We start from the raw sequence: 15,156 nt of genomic DNA, 5'->3' as shown, positions 1-15,156 counted from the left end.
GAGCAAGAGAAGCAGCCCAGGGTAAGGGCCCTCAACCAAAGCACCGTCTGCGCTGGGCCCTGAAGTCCTTGGTGGGGCCGCCCTGTGCATGTGGCTGGCTGAGCAGCAACCCTGGTCCCCACCCAAAGTCACGAGAACAAAGAATCTGCCCTGCAGGGGCCCAAGTGCCCCCCTCACCCCCTACTGTGAACAGAGGGAAGATGGGATCCAACATGTTTTGGAAGGACTGCTCAGAAAAAAATTCAGATGTGGCAATTTAAGAGCCAAAAGTCACGTAGGATGACGTGGAAGCAAATTCCAGCGCCCTCACCTGCAGCTCCGGCAGAAATACCAGGACGAGCACGAGTCACAGCCCCACGACGCACAGGAGGCGCGGCCGGAGGAGAGGGGGCAGCTGCAGGAACTTGGCAGCAGCCGGGTGGAGACTGAGAGGCCGCCACCAATAGGCGGCGAAAGGCAGCAGCACTGGGTAGAAGCCGCTGGGCCTGCCGCAAGCCCACCCTCCAGCAGGGAGCCTGAGTCGCTTTTGTTACTGCTTTTGTACCTTCTAAGAAGAGCAGCAGGGATGATGCAGTACACTGAGCCGGCCGAGGAGTCACCTTCCAGAAAGGACCTGCTCCCCCCGCCCCCAAGACGAGAGCTCACAGTGACTGAAGCAAGCGTTTCAGAAAGACACGCTTCAGAATTCCCCAAAGCACGTACTTTGAAAAAAATGTAAAGACTCTCTCCAGAAGGTATAAAACAAAAGTCTCTAAAAGAGGACGTGAAAGCGAGGGCAGGGTCAGAATATTGAAAACGGGGAGAACCCACGGGGCCGAGGCTGGAGGCGGAGGAGACTCAGGGGACGCACCGCGAGACCGGCCGGGGCGCACAGCAGGCGGGGGGTTTGGGGAGCGGGTCAAAGACATGTCTGGTTCAGTTCTCTCCAGCAGAACAGAAGAGATCAGGCACTGCCGTCACCGGGGACCCAATCCTTCTTCAGCTGGCTTTGTAACCAAGATATGTGGCTTTTCCCATGAAGCCATGGAGCTGGACGGTGCACGTACAGCAGATACGAGCTTCGCTTAAGCGGGTCTAAGGAACGGATGCTCCGTCTCAAGAAGGAAAAAAGGGGGGGGGGTGAAGGAGGGGGAGGGGGAGGGAAAGAAGTTCTGACCTACTTGGAAAGCTGGAAAAGTCTCTGTTTGTATGAGTCACATCTTGATCGCCATTTGCAATATTGAGAATTTCGCTTTCTGCAAGAAGCTCCCTGAGAGCTTGACGTGCTTTCTGATAAAGCGACAGCCGAGCCCGGGGCCCCCGCGAACCCTCTTCACTCGGGACAGAGGAAGCAGCAGAGGACGGGGTTTGAGAACGTCGCCTCTTACCTCTTCCGGGCTTCCTCGTACTGCCAGTTCAGCCTGACTCGGTCTACAAGTCTGGTTTTATCGTCAAAGACAAACTTTCCGGAGCAGAAGAAAAACGAAAACAGAAGGGGAGAGACATATTAAAACTACACTTCAAAATAGGAAACTCCTAAGAAAAGAAAGCCAACGTTGTAAAGAAAATGAAAAAAGGATGTAAAATATTAATTATAATTAATTAAAAAATAGGAAGCTCATGTAAACGTTCAGCAACAATGAGGAATACTCTTTTCATCTGGCTTTCCAGCTCCACTTTCCAAAGGCGGCCCGGAAAGTAACCGCAAAGCACCTGAACAAGGACGTGTTCTGAGGAAAGCACTGTCAGGTCCCTGCGTCACTGCGGAGGTCACAGATGTGCTCACATAACCTAGACGCCACAGCCTGCCCACACCCAGGCTGCTGGCAGGGCCTTCGGGACCGCCGCCACCCGCAGCCACCACTGAGCAAAACGCTGCTAGGTGGCACGTGACTACACGCACGGCCTGCAAGACCCAAAATATCTACTACCTGGACCTTTACAGAGGAAGTTAGCTGACCCTGCTCTAAGAAGTCCGATGTCTTGGGCCTCCCCGGTGGCGCAGCGGTTGAGCGCTGGGTTGCGAAGCTGCCCGCAGCCTCTGCAGCGCCGGTTCGATCCCCGGCTGCTCCCCGGCCACCAGAGGAGGGTCCCGCATGGCCCGCAGACCTCTCCTGCCGCCCGCTGCTCCCCTCAGCAGTGTCCTTCGGTCCTTCTGCCTGCTCTGCTGCCCGCTCTGGCTCTGGTGAATTCTCTCACCCTCCCGCGCTTCTGACTGTACCCAGTGCATGTATAAACAAAACAAACAAACAAACTAACAAATAAATAAAAAACATGCCTCTATAAAAAAAAAAAATTAAAAAAAAAAAAGAAGTCCTATGTCTTAAAAAAAAGAACATTCAAACACAACTCTCAAAAGGATTCTGCCCTTTTGAAACATCCAAGCCGCCAGGGCAGAGGTGTAGGCAAGTGCCTACTGGCGCCCTGGGCTGGACCTCCTCAGCTGGACGCGAGAAACAGTGTCCTTCCCTCCAGCTGAAGGGCACAACAGCCAAGACACTGGTGAGGCGTTCACGGAAAATTCAAGCAAATGCGTGAGGGCAACGGACGGGCCTACCTCCCCGATGATGTCGGTCTGAGAGCCGGCGTCACAGAACTGCTGAGGGAACGAGTCGCCCAGCATGGCCGGACCGTGAGGGAACTCTGGCAGCGGCTCGGAGAGCAAGCAGCTGTTCTTGAAGCTGTCACTCAGCTTGGCCAGGCTCTGGAACAGAATGGAACAAGCAATTTGAACAGAGATGATGGTGCTGCTTTTCCCTTCTCCCTTTAACAGCGGTCACTTTGCTCTGGAGTCAGATATTATTTTGTTAAGGGGAGCTGACTCACCCCACCTCCACTTTCATTAGATTTAAAAGAAAAGGGCACCTGTGATAAAATTCTTAGTAATTTAAATCACATCGCCATTGAGTGTTCCTGGCAGCATGTGAATGAAACAGAGAACAATTGTGGTACCACTTTCACGGGTTTTTAAACCTTCTGTTTCCTAAAGAAAACATCAGCATTCCCTCCCACAAAGCCACGCTCACAGAGACAGAGTAGAGTGGTGGTCCCCAGGGGTACGGCGGGGACTTGGGGAGCTGTTCGTCAGAGGGCACACCCTTCCAATGAGTACGTTCTGGGCAGCACAGTGACCGTAGTGAACGTTACTGCATTAGGTACGCCAGAGTTGCTAAGAGTAGATCTTAAATGCTCTCACCACCAAGGTGGGAGGGCAGCGCACTGCCACTCTGTCCATCAGTGAATCTTGACAGACATGAATGCCACCTAGATAGAGATCGTCATCAACTACACAGAAGGTCAAACAGCTCCTGCGTGAGGCTTGTGTAATTTTATAACCTGATTTTTCAGTCATAATTCTACATCGTCATCTCATATGGATGTCCATTTAGCAAAAATTAGAATAAGTACGTATTCTGGCACAGGGAACCTCTTTGGATGAAAGTTAAAGCAAAATCAGATTTTTCTACATTTTTTTCGCCTTTTGGATCTGCCCATCTTCAGCACACATCTCTGTGGACACCAGCGTCTGGGCCTGGCACAGCTCATCACTGGCAATGAGTCAACACGGCTACATTCGTGTAAGAAAGACATAGCAATGGATTTGACACTACCAGAAGAGGATGTGGCCTGGGCCTCTCCCTGGAGCTTCGTACAGAAGATGTAGGGGCCTGAAGTTTCTTCTAGAAATTCTGTCTCTGGCCTCCGTGGTGAACCCACGGAGGCTGGGTGGCTGGACCTGGCTCTGGGGTTTGGACTCCTTGGACAAAATGAGTAACATCCATGGAGTACCTCATCCAAGGCTGCACCCTCAAAATGGTAGCTGTTCCCCTTGCTACCAGGGCTAGGAGAAAATTTGGGCATGGATCATCTACCTCCCATAACCTGGATAGGGCGCCTTGGGGACACAGGTTTCCGGGCGCTACTTCTACAGATTCTAATCCAGTAGGTCTGGACAGGGGCCCAGTAATCTTCAGTTTAACGAGCCACAGGCAAACAGTGGGGAAATTGGTCGTGGTCTTGGCCTTAGAAAGCGTGGCCGTGGACGGCAGTTACTTGCACAGCTGTCCCATTTGGCCTCTGAGTCTGAGCTTTGGTTCGCATGACCTTCTACATCTTACATTCTGGAGAATCTAGACAAATGCTGATCAGACACTAGGTGCTCCTTAGAGCGTCGAGAGAAAAATAAAAGCTGTAATAGAAACAACTGAGTGCTTTCTAGTGCAGAGCAAAAAGAACAGCGTGACCCTGTCTCAAAAGCGCAGCTTTTTCTAAATATAGCTGAAATCACAGGAGTTCAAGGGGCAAAAAAGAAAGCAACGTAAAGCTACAATCATCTCAGCCGAGGGACTGCAGGACTCAGCGTGCTGGAACGCTGCAGCCGCCCGAGGGGCAAGGAGGTGCCAGGGGGCAGGACAAAGCACAGGGCATGCTAGGGGAAGGCAGACGAGAAGCCAACAAAAGGAGGCACCAGAGGTGAGTGAACAGGATGGCAGCAAGATTTCTTGTGCTAGACTTTGGATTAATCAAACGCTGGAACGGTCCGAAGGCCTCCCTGCTGCTGTGACTTGCCCTGTGTGCTGCCCGGCAGGCCCTGTGATCCTGAGCTCATTTGGAAACAGGGTCTTGGCAGAGGGAACGGAGACAAGATGAGCTCAGCCTGGACTGGGAGGGGCTCTAACCCAGTGACTGGTGTTCTTACAAAAAGAAGACATTCGGACCCAGGGAGGGCCTGCGTGACAACTGTGGCAGAGAGAGGACTGCTGCGCCTACAAGCCATGGCATGCCAAGGAGCACCAGGCCCCTCCAGAGGCTGCGTGAGGGCAAGGAAGGAGCCATCACCTCACACTCCATCCTCCAGACACCGAGGGAATGGACTTCTGCTGCCAAGGCTGTCTCGTCCTTGCTACCCTGTTACGGCAGTTCTGGAAACGAACACTCCTATTTAAAAATATGTGCCTATTTCTCTCTCGATATGCACAGACACGCACGTGAAATCTAATACACACACGTCTTAAAGATATCCATGGATGACATAGAGCATCAGTACGCCACACGCGTGAAACATGTGTTTAAAATGTTTTCAGCAGTTCCTGTCCCGAGACCACCGCCTGCATCTGTGCGGGCGCTGCTTCTCCCTTTCCTTTCTCCAGTGAACCCGCCTTTCCTGAATACGAGCAAGAAATAATAAGCAAGTGAGCCGTTCGCAAGAACGCAGGCTGGGACGGCGGGCTCCTCACCAGCATCAGGTCCCGCCTCTCCTTCTCCCCCGTGCAGATGGCTTTCTTGATGGACCGCAGCTCGCTCATGATAGCCTGCGCCTCGTCCAGTTTGTAGGTGGTGTGAGCACTGGACATCTTACGGTCGATTCTGGTTAAAGACGGAAAATGAGTCATTCCAGGTGAGATCATAACGTTCCGCTAAACAGCAACTCAAGAGCTTCCGAGAAAGGTGAGCAGCAGATCAAAGTGACGTGCTGCCAATTACACCTCGGTGGGAAAATAATGAGTCCCCCAAATCCCAATGTTTCAGCAAAGAAAAATAAGGATCCCGTGAAACTTCCTTCCTGTGGCGAATCCAAAGTGATTCGCTGGGGGAAGCGGACAGTGAGCGCCCCGCGGAGGGAGGCCGCTACGAGCAATGAGACGGCCAGCCTGGTCCTCGCCAGCCCCAGCCGCTCAGAGAGAAGGGGTGCGTCTTCTTCCGTATAGCTAGCATCTGGGTTCGTGGTCAGAAATGCCTATTAGGCAAACGTGGGAGTGCGAGCTCTGCGCAAAAAGAACACGCTGGAAATAGCAAAGCAGCGCCCTTGCAAGAGCGGGGCCTTGCGCAGAAGCGCGCCCTTCCCTTCTGTCTCATCCTGGCTCTCGCTCTCACTGAGTTCTTCCCTTCAACCCAAACACCCATTCCTCCGCTGCCTTCCATCCACTCAAACCTCCCTCCCTCCCTCCGCCCCTGCTCCCCGCCTCCTTCCTGCCCTCTCCAGGCCCTCGGCCTCCCTCGTGCACGCCTGGCCTGGCTCCTGCGGGCGGAGCAGAGCACTGGCCAAGACAAGGCTCAGTCCAGGCCTCCAGTAGGGCAGTCTCCTGGCTGCGTCTTCTACACCCAAGTCTTGAGCCTTGGAAGCCCTCGGGGGTGAAAAGGTTGGGACACTTTGGTCCGGAAATGGAATGAACCCCTTCTCTGGAAAGCCACTAGCTGCTTGTGCCTCAAGTTCCACTACACAGGTTCTGGTTCTAAACTGTGTCCCCCACCCCGTTACCCCGAAAAGCTGAACGCTTACAGGCCGGCCCCAACGCCCTCATTTTCCGTTCACGAAAGCGTCCTGGCCATGGGGGAGAGCCTGGGACAGCCCGGGCTCTATGGCGGGAACCTGGCAAGTCACGTCACCTCTTCAAGTCCCCTCGTGTGTAAAACGGGGACACTAAAAACATTTCTCCCATTTCATGAGAAAACGTGAGGAAAGGGCTTACGTGACAGGGGCCTGGCGTGCGATGTTTATGAAGAGCATCATTATGAAATCAGCTTTTTTCATGGGAGGAAAGGCAAGCAGCTCACTGGCTCCTCTATTACCATTAACCAGTCCCGGCCACACAGGTCACAACTGGCGGCAAAACCCAGCCCTGGAGCGGGCCTGAGCTACCAGCATCCTTGGAATGAGCTGGGCAAGTAAAGCAAGCAGGAGGCCATCCCCTCCCGGTGGAGCTGGGCCTGGGCTTGACAGCACAGCCGCGACACCGTCTTCCATGGACAGGGGGTGCAGGCGCAGCATAGGCCCCACACGCTGACTGGTGACACCCTAAATCACAGCACGTTCTGGCCCCGTGGGCACTTTCAAAATGGGTCAGTTAAAGAATTGTGTTCTCAGACACACTTAACCATGACTGTTCCTACAAAGCAGCTTTTACTGACCCATTTGTATGAAAAGGGATGTGCTCTAGCATGTTCCATGCAGAAGTTAAAGAAAGTGAGTGGGACTAAAACTTGGGCCGTGGGTTTTTTTTTCCTTTTTTCCCTGTTCTTACTACATCCCTATTTCAGCTTCTTCACAAGACGGTTCATCTGCACGATCAGGATGGTAATGATCAGATCCAGCAATAAAACAGAAAAAGTTCCTAGCACAGAGCCAGCATCCGGCGGCTATTAATAAATGGAAGACGCAGGCCTCCCTGGTGGTGCAGCAGTTAAAGTCTCAGCGCTCTCAAGCTATCACCAGCCACTGCGGCCTGAGTTCAATCCCAGGCCGGCCAGAGAGCTGACCCACATGGCACAACAGACCTCTCCTGTCTCGCCCGCTGCTCCCCTCAGCAGTGTATTTCAGTAGATCTGCCTGTTCTGTTCCCCAACTCTGTGTCTGGTAAATCCTCTCACCCCCACCCTGACACCTCTGCCCTGTACCCCAGTTCTTGTATGCACAAATAAAAAAAAAATCTTTAAAAAAAAAAAAAAAGTGGGAGCCCGTAGCAAGGATGAAGACAGTGGGAATGTTCTTTGTACTTCTTCGAGGGTCCTTCATATTGTCCCTCAAAAGCAGCCCCACTACCAAAGTGACTGGTTTCCTCCGTCACTGCTAGTGCCTCACAAGACCTACAGGTCAACTGTGGTAACACCAGGGCCCTGACTCGAACTTTCTTCCCCTTTACACCCTCACACTGAAGTCAGTGTCATTCTGGCATTTTTCCACAGGGGGCGCCGTGGTGGTGAACGGCGTGACAGGAAAGGAATGGACCCAGGAGTCCGAGTCAGCGCCTCGTCCCACCTCTCAGGCCAGTTAACTGTCTCCCCTGAAGAAGTCTCTGAACATCCAGCAGGCTTGGTGACTTCACGAAGATGCCAGGCCTGGGATAGGGTCCCCACCCCAATCCAGCTGATCACCAAAATACCCGGGTCCTTGCTGAATGGACTCTACAGGTAGAACCGGGAGGCCTCGTCACTCAGCAGCCAGGTCCCAGAACCACACAGGCTGCGGAGCCTCTTCTCACACGAGTTATTGTTAGCCAGCGGAAGCTCGATGACTGTTATACTGAGCCCCATGCCCTCACCGTGCTTCTAAATGCCCGGGGAGTTGACAGAAGAAAGAATTCCGAGATAAAGAGCCGTGATTCAAGGACAAAGCAACAGCAGAAGTAAGAGGAAATTCTGCTGTTTCTTGGTGGGAGCTCAGGCTGCAGGGAGGTCCCTTGTACAGGGTTGTTCATCTTACCAGATTCCAGAAACACCAAGATACATGACACCGGAAAACATAAAACAGAGGGCAAGTCCATGGTTTTCCATTTTAGCTGCTCTATGGAGAAGTGAGCCTCCAACGCCAAAAAGCAGGCAAGTCTCTAAGGCAGAAATGAAAAGCCATCCATCTCCCGACACGACAGCTGCAGGGAAGCGGCCCAAGTTTTCTTGCAGAGAAAATTTACGTAAGACTGTCTCCTTGTGTTCATCTTCTGATAAAAGGCATTCCGTACATCTCCTGCGACGTCAGAAACCACAACCGACATCGCTAATGAAGTCTGCAGAGAAGGGCTACACCACCTTCACGCAAAAAACCCGAGGCCAGAAAAGCCTGACTTCTCTGCAGCCTTCAGTGAGCAGCGCCTCCGCTCTCCGGGTCGAGCGGCTTCTCCGGAATGAAAAATCCAGCTGAGGATCATCGCCACCGGACACCGATGTCCGTGGAGAGAATGAAACTCTGCCGCCTGCTTGAAAATCAGTGCTCATCTAAAAGCCACAGAGGCACACACACATGCTCACTGATAAGGCTGCAGCGTGAGACGCTGGCCGTCAGCTCCAGCTTTGTGCTCGAGTGTGGTGATTTCCCTGTGGCTTCTGGCAGCTGTAAAGCCAAAGTGTGGCTTAGGCCAGCAGCCCCTCAAGGCCCCAGGTTCTGGGATGGGAAACAGGCCCCTGCCCTCCTCAGGAAGTGAGATCGGCAGCCCCATCATGCATCCTGTCAGCCGACGCCACAGCGCACCCGGGAGAACAGAAGTTCAACTCCATGGCCACGGACCTGGCTCTGGCCTTCGTGCTACCCAAGAGGCTCGGAGAAGAATTAAAAGCCTGGCCTAGGACAGTTCTTTCTACTCCATTCCGAGAGGGTCTCGGCCAAGGGGAATGGCCAAATGGGGCTCGGGACCCTCCCCCGCTTCGGCCCCCGCCTTCCCCTCGCTTTGCCTCAGATGTTCCGCAGCCACAGAAAACATCTGCAGGGAGAGAGAGAGAAGAAGATTCTGCAGGGAGAGAAAGGGAAGACTTTGCTGTTCAAAAACGCGTGAGAGCTACCAGAGCACGCCATCTCTTACTCTTTGGAAACAGTTGTACATTATTAGAGAACATGGAATTGCACGAAAAGGTACACAGCATAAATACACTATCTAAATAAACACACTTCCCAGGCGTCTGCTGCTGGACTCTCATCTGTGACAGTAGTACGCTGAGTCAGTCCAGCGCGGATTAGGGTCTTGTCACCTCCTTTGCATCGTCGCCTGCTTTATTCCCCTCAACAGCCTTCTAAGATAAGCATAATCTTCTCGGATTTTATAATGAAAATACAGCAGCCCAGAGCGATTTACTGAGTGGCTGAAGAACACAAGCTAAGATCTGGCACAGCTGGGATCCAAGCCCTCATCTTCCCACTGTCAAGCCCGCCTCGGGCCATGGGGTGCCACGATGCCCCTTGAAACAACGGGTGTACCCCAGAATGGCCGGGGAGGGACCCCAGGCTTCGATACCGGTGAGCAGCGTTGCACGGAGACCCAACCTCACCCATTTCTCAACTGTGGTAAAGTGTCATCTAGCAAAGACTTCAAAGGACAGGAAACCTCTTCTTTCAGATCTGCGAAATTCACTTATTTGGGAGTTTTCTCCCTTTTATTAAATTCCCTCTAGAACTTTGGTCAAATTCAGGGGCTGTGCTCAGTGACGGCATTTTCTAAACTCTCAGTATATTCCATTCCATAAAGAAAACTGTACTAGTCTGTGACTGCCAAAGAACTATCTTTTCTTTTTTAAATTTTAATTAAGCGCCCAAGACAGTCCTCCCTGGCGGCGCAATGGATTAAGTCTCAGCACTGTGAGCGGCCACGGCAGAGGAGCCATTTTCTGTAGTGTGGGAACAGTGACATGGCAGCGGCCCACGGCAGAGACATCTGGTGTAGCAAGGGCAGCCAGGACAGTCCTTTAGAGCATCTTGAGCCATCACGCAGGCGCTGGGGGACATCCTAGGTGTCATGGCAGAGAGGCTTCCGTGGCACGAAAGCGTGGGAAACTCAGGAGTGAAGTGTCAAATGAGCTTCCTGGCTGCAGGACAACTCAGAATGGAACACGAGGCACGTTCCAGATCTCCAGGAGATCTCGAATAACTGAGAGGAACGCGCCCCACACCTACTGGCACACTCGGCACGTTCTCACACAGAGCCCATCTGGGCAACTCAACACCTAGCTCGGAGCCCTCCTCTTCGCCCCTGGAGGCCAGCAACACGTCACAGTGAGAAAACTTCTCAACAAGCTCCAGAAATTTTAGGGCGGCGCAGCCCAGTAGCAAAGGCTCCTTTGGTGGCCAAGATGGCTTTAATAATAACCATGTTATCAGGTAACGAACATCACGGCGCCCGTGCCCTGTCATTAACCCAGAGGCCGTGTTCACAGCCAGCTCCCCTCTGTAAAAATCAACAACTAACATAAACTTAAAAATAAATACAAAAGGTTCTTTTTCCTCATTTGGACCCAACCGTAGTGATGAATTTCTTTGCTAGCCAGGAGGGCTGGGCAAGGTAAACAAGTCAAGTTGAAAATGTTAGGAGCAGCCAAACTCCCAGTGAGGCACTCTGGGAAAGAACGCACTGGACGTTCCAGGAGGCTGGACGGCAGCATGGCTGGAGGAAAACGCAGGGTGTCCGCCTCCACAGAGTCGGTGGCACCGGCCTGGAAGGCTGCCTGGTGCACAGCGGGTTCACTGGGCCCACAGGCAGCACACACAGTAGGGCAGGCAGTCGCTCCGCCAGTTACCAAGGTTGCATTCTCAGTAAAGAATCCAGAAGTGCGGGATTCAAGCCCGACCTGAACGCCCTCAGTGGCTTTCCACTGGCAAGAAGGCTAAAGTTGACAGGAGCCCGTGCTGGCTCTCCTTCCTGTAAGACGCGTCACAGAAGAGCGTCAACACAGACGGTGACACAGCTGTGAAACGCTGCCTCTCTCGGCAGCGTCTGGAAAGCTGGGCTGGCTTCCCCAGGACCCAGGCCAGACCCAGAACCTTTCCTCAGGCCACTCCTTGGCCTCCTCCGGGGAGGGCAGACAAGCCCAGGCTCTGGCAGGGAGTGAGCCTTGGCCTTACGATGGGGCACACTTACCATCTCTGCCCCCAAGTGTGGGTCACGCTTGAGCAAGCAGAGAGGCGCAGATGCAGCACCCACAGCAAGGTGGCTGTAGGCCTGAAGACAGCTCGCCCTGCGCTGGCTTCTATAAGCTTCTTCATGGACGAACCTGAGACACTACGGCTGCCGTTCGCTCCCTGGGCTGGCAATGACTTGCCCGCGAAATGAATCTGCCTCTCAGCAATGTGAGGAGCCTTTCTGCCGGGGGCAGGGGTTTGCTCATTCGCTCGAGCACCCAGCACAGCTTGTTTTCCTGGGGGGTTTAGTTTTAAGCTGCAGTCGCACCCTAACCTTTGCCTTCACGTAAGGGAATGAAGATGGCGGGAGTGGTGCAGAGCATGAGGAGCAGTGCCAGGCTGGAGACCTCTGTGAGGCTCAGGGGGCCTATGAGACCTTGGAGTCTTCCTGAGCCACCCTAAACCCCCATCACCCTCATCAGCATCTCTCGAGTGAGAATGAGAGGAAATGCAGTCCAGTCTGCACGATGCCTCGCATTAAAAGGAAGTCCTATCTAGAGACACCGGAAGTCGGAAGTCTTTAGCAGTGGTTCCCAGTCAAGAGAGAAAGCTAAGGTGTGGCCAAATGGCAGGAAAGCAACCTCTCAGGAATTCAACTAGCTAGTCCCAGCCACTCTGAAGACTTCCCAAATGAAACGACTACTTTCTGCTCATCTCATACCTAGCCCTTCGGCCTCAGTGCTGCAGGGTGACATGGCCACAGTACTCACAGAAGGGCCCCTGTGGGCCTCGAGTGTCTGAAGGCTGGCTGGGCTGTACAAGGCAGAATGACAGGACAGGTGTGGGTGCGAGGGAAGTGCTGTAGCAAATGGCCAAAAAGAGTGACAAAACCAATAGCCGATACTGAGAAAGAACCTTCATTTGCTAAGCAAAGCTTTTTTAAAAAGCTGTCCTTACTAAGGCTAGTTAAAGAAACCCACCTTGCAAGCCACGGTGCAGGACAAAGCACTCACACCACAGCTGGGTCATGGGAGAGGAAGCCAAGGGACGACAGAAAGGCTGGAAGACCCCAGGCTTGTGGAGGGGTTTATGAAAACCCACACGCAGGGCCTGCAGGGGAACTGGCTGTGCCTCAGGCCAGAGACAGCCAGCCCCTCCACGCGGGGCCGGCTCACCTTTCTTGCAAGTCTTCCGTCATGCTTGTAAAGTCCTTAATAAAGAAATGGACAAGGGGCCTCCCCGGTGGCGCAGCGGTTGAGCGCTGGGTTGCGAAGCTGCCCGCGGCCTCTGCGGCGCTGGTTCGATACCCAGCTGCTCCCCGGCCACCAGAGGAGGGTCCCACATGGCGCGCAGACCTCTCCTGCCGCCCGCTGCTCCCCTCAGCAGTGTCCTTCGGTCCTTCTGCCTGCTCTGCCCCCCGCTCTGGCTCTGGTGAATTCTCTCACCCTCCCGCGCTTCTGACTGTACCCAGTGCTTGTATAAACAAAACAAAACAAACAAACAAATAAATAAATCATAAAAATAAAAAAAAATACATGCCTCTTTAAAAAAAAATTAAATTAAAAAAATAAAGAAATGGACAAGGCATCATCAGCCCAGCCCACCCTGGGTGATTAAGAAAGTGAATCTCAACCCTGTGTTACACAACTGGGCTGGAGCTGAGATCACCGTGTCTGGCAAACACACTCAAACGTGACCTCCCTCTGCAGAGCAGCACTTCAGGCACATCTGATGAATGTCGAATGTCACCGCGTCCGCACACTGGACACAAGCGAGCAGCAGGTGGGCCCCCTCCCCAACAGCAGCGACCACACAGGCCCTGCAGCTGTGGAAGGTGGACTGCATAGCCTGCACTGCAGCTGCCCCGTGGCTGGCTTAACCCCACAATTCCTGCTATGGACTGAATGTCCACATCCCTCCAAAATGGCTAAGGTGAACCCCTAAGCCCAATGCGATGGTATTCGGTGGGGGTGGCTATGGGAAGTACAGTCAAGCATCCCTTCACGAAGGAACACATTTTGAGAAATGCACTTCAGGTGATCCCGTCGTGTGTGCGAGGTGGCATGTACCTCCAGGCCAGCCCGCACACGCCTAGACTGTCACAGGAACTGTGGTCATATGTGCCACCCTCACCGGCAGAAATGTCGCCATGCGGGCAGAGCTGTGACTTACTTTAGATGAAGTCATGAGGGTGGCCCCTGGGGGTGGGATCCGTACCCTTATAAGGTGAGGAAGAAAGAGCGGAGACCAGAGCTCTTCGGTGAGGAAGTGGGTCCTCACCAGGACCAAATCTGCCGAAGCCCCAAGACCTCCTACTCCCCAGAGTCGTGGGCAGCCCCCTCCACGGTCTCGGCCCCCCACCAGAGTGTCTGTCACTGCGGGAGCCTGAGCCCACCCTCTGAGGGCGGAGAAGCCTGGGCACCGAGTGTGGGAAGCACATGCCCACGTTCCAGTGAAGCCTGTTCTGTTCCCCACTCTGTCTCTATTGAATCCTCTCACCCCCCACATCTCTGGCCTGTACCCCAGCTCTTATATGCATAAATAAATCTTTAGAAAAAAAAAAGAAAATCGACGCTTCCAGACCAATGACATCACCATGTATAAAATCGCTTCACTTCGCTGAATGTGCTGACTGCACGCACAGCTCACACTCGGCAGGGCGGGCCGGGGGCTCTCAACTGGGAGCAAATGTGCCCTCGAGGGGACACTGGGCTGTCACCACTGGGTGGCGGGGGTGGGGGCACGTGTACATGCACTACTGGCATCCAGGGGGTCAAGGCCAGGGATGCTGCTTAACACCCCACGATGCACAGGATGCCCCCACCAGAGACCATCAGCTTCAGGGTGGTAAAATTGAGCATTTCAGAGGGGCCCGCTGGGAGCAGGGACCACATTTCCCCTCATTTATCTTCAATTAAAACTCAGAATAGGGGCCTCCCCTGGTGGTGCAGGCAGTTGAGCACCGCGCTATTAAAGCTGTCCGCAGCCTCTGCAGCGCCGGTTCAATCCTGGCTGGCCGGCGAGGGTCTCACATGGCGCGGCAGACCTCTCCTGTAGCGCCCGCTGCTCCCCTCAGCAGTGTATTTCGTCAGTCTGCCTGTTCCGTTCCCCGCTCTCTCTCTGGTGAATCCTCTCACCCTCCCACGCCTCTGGCCTGTACCCTGGTTCTTGTATAAAATAAATAAATCTTTTTTTAAAAAAAAACTTTCAAAAAAAAAAAAACCTCAGAATAAAAACTGCAAGAGACTACAGCTAACATGACTGGGGCTCAAATTTAAATGGCCACGTGTGTCTCAGACAGTGCAGCTCCTGAGAACTGTGAGTGAGTGTGAAACACAGGTCTTGTTTTCCGTCTTTCCACTCACAGGAATGAAGTTTTCAAGGGAAAGAGCGACCCCGGGGGCTGGGGTGGGGGAATGACGGGCACAGGCGAGAGCATAAAGGCAGAACCCCAAGAAGCGTTAGGACACATGTCCAGACCCCACACAGGAAGCCACAGGGAAGCCCTCCCTTCTGTAGTTGGGGTGACTCACTCTTGCAGGGTCTCCACCCCCTTTTCTTTGTACTGCAGTTCTTGCTTCATCTGGGTCAGCTCTCGTTTTAATCTGGAAAGCTAAAGACAAATCACATTTTTTTTCCCAAAACAAGCCGTGTGAAATTCTTTCTACAGTTGTAAGCATTGTCATCGAAGCTTCTGATTAGCTTCCAAGTCACTGGACCAGCTACTCTCTCTGTGAGTTTCCAATGCAAAACAGCCATTGGGGAAGAACCACCTTGCTTACACACAAAAACTGGCAACTACTTTTTTTCAGGGTATTGATTTACACATTACAAACTTTGCAATCCTTTCCTCTTCCCTC

The 15,156-nt window shown here is 53.2% G+C and overlaps 1 protein-coding gene across 1 annotated transcript in view; it reads right to left on the bottom strand.

Moving 5' to 3' along the window:
- WWC3 (WWC family member 3) overlaps positions 1 to 15,156 on the bottom strand; it is a gene marked incomplete at both ends in the record, with an annotated part of 72,659 nt that overhangs the window by 23,641 nt on the left and 33,862 nt on the right. Inside the window, 4 exons of the mRNA XM_084258032.1 lie at positions 1,368 to 1,441; positions 2,537 to 2,683; positions 5,217 to 5,346; positions 14,830 to 14,909. Coding sequence (XP_084114158.1) covers positions 1,368 to 1,441; positions 2,537 to 2,683; positions 5,217 to 5,346; positions 14,830 to 14,909 — 431 coding nt within the window. The remainder of the gene's footprint in view (positions 1 to 1,367; positions 1,442 to 2,536; positions 2,684 to 5,216; positions 5,347 to 14,829; positions 14,910 to 15,156) is intronic.

Source organism: Talpa europaea (assembly GCF_964194135.1).
Source record: "Talpa europaea genome assembly, chromosome: X".
Classification (NCBI taxonomy): domain Eukaryota; kingdom Metazoa; phylum Chordata; class Mammalia; order Eulipotyphla; family Talpidae; genus Talpa; species Talpa europaea.
Note: the sequence above shows the minus strand (reverse complement) of the source record. Positions and strands in the feature narration are given on the sequence as shown.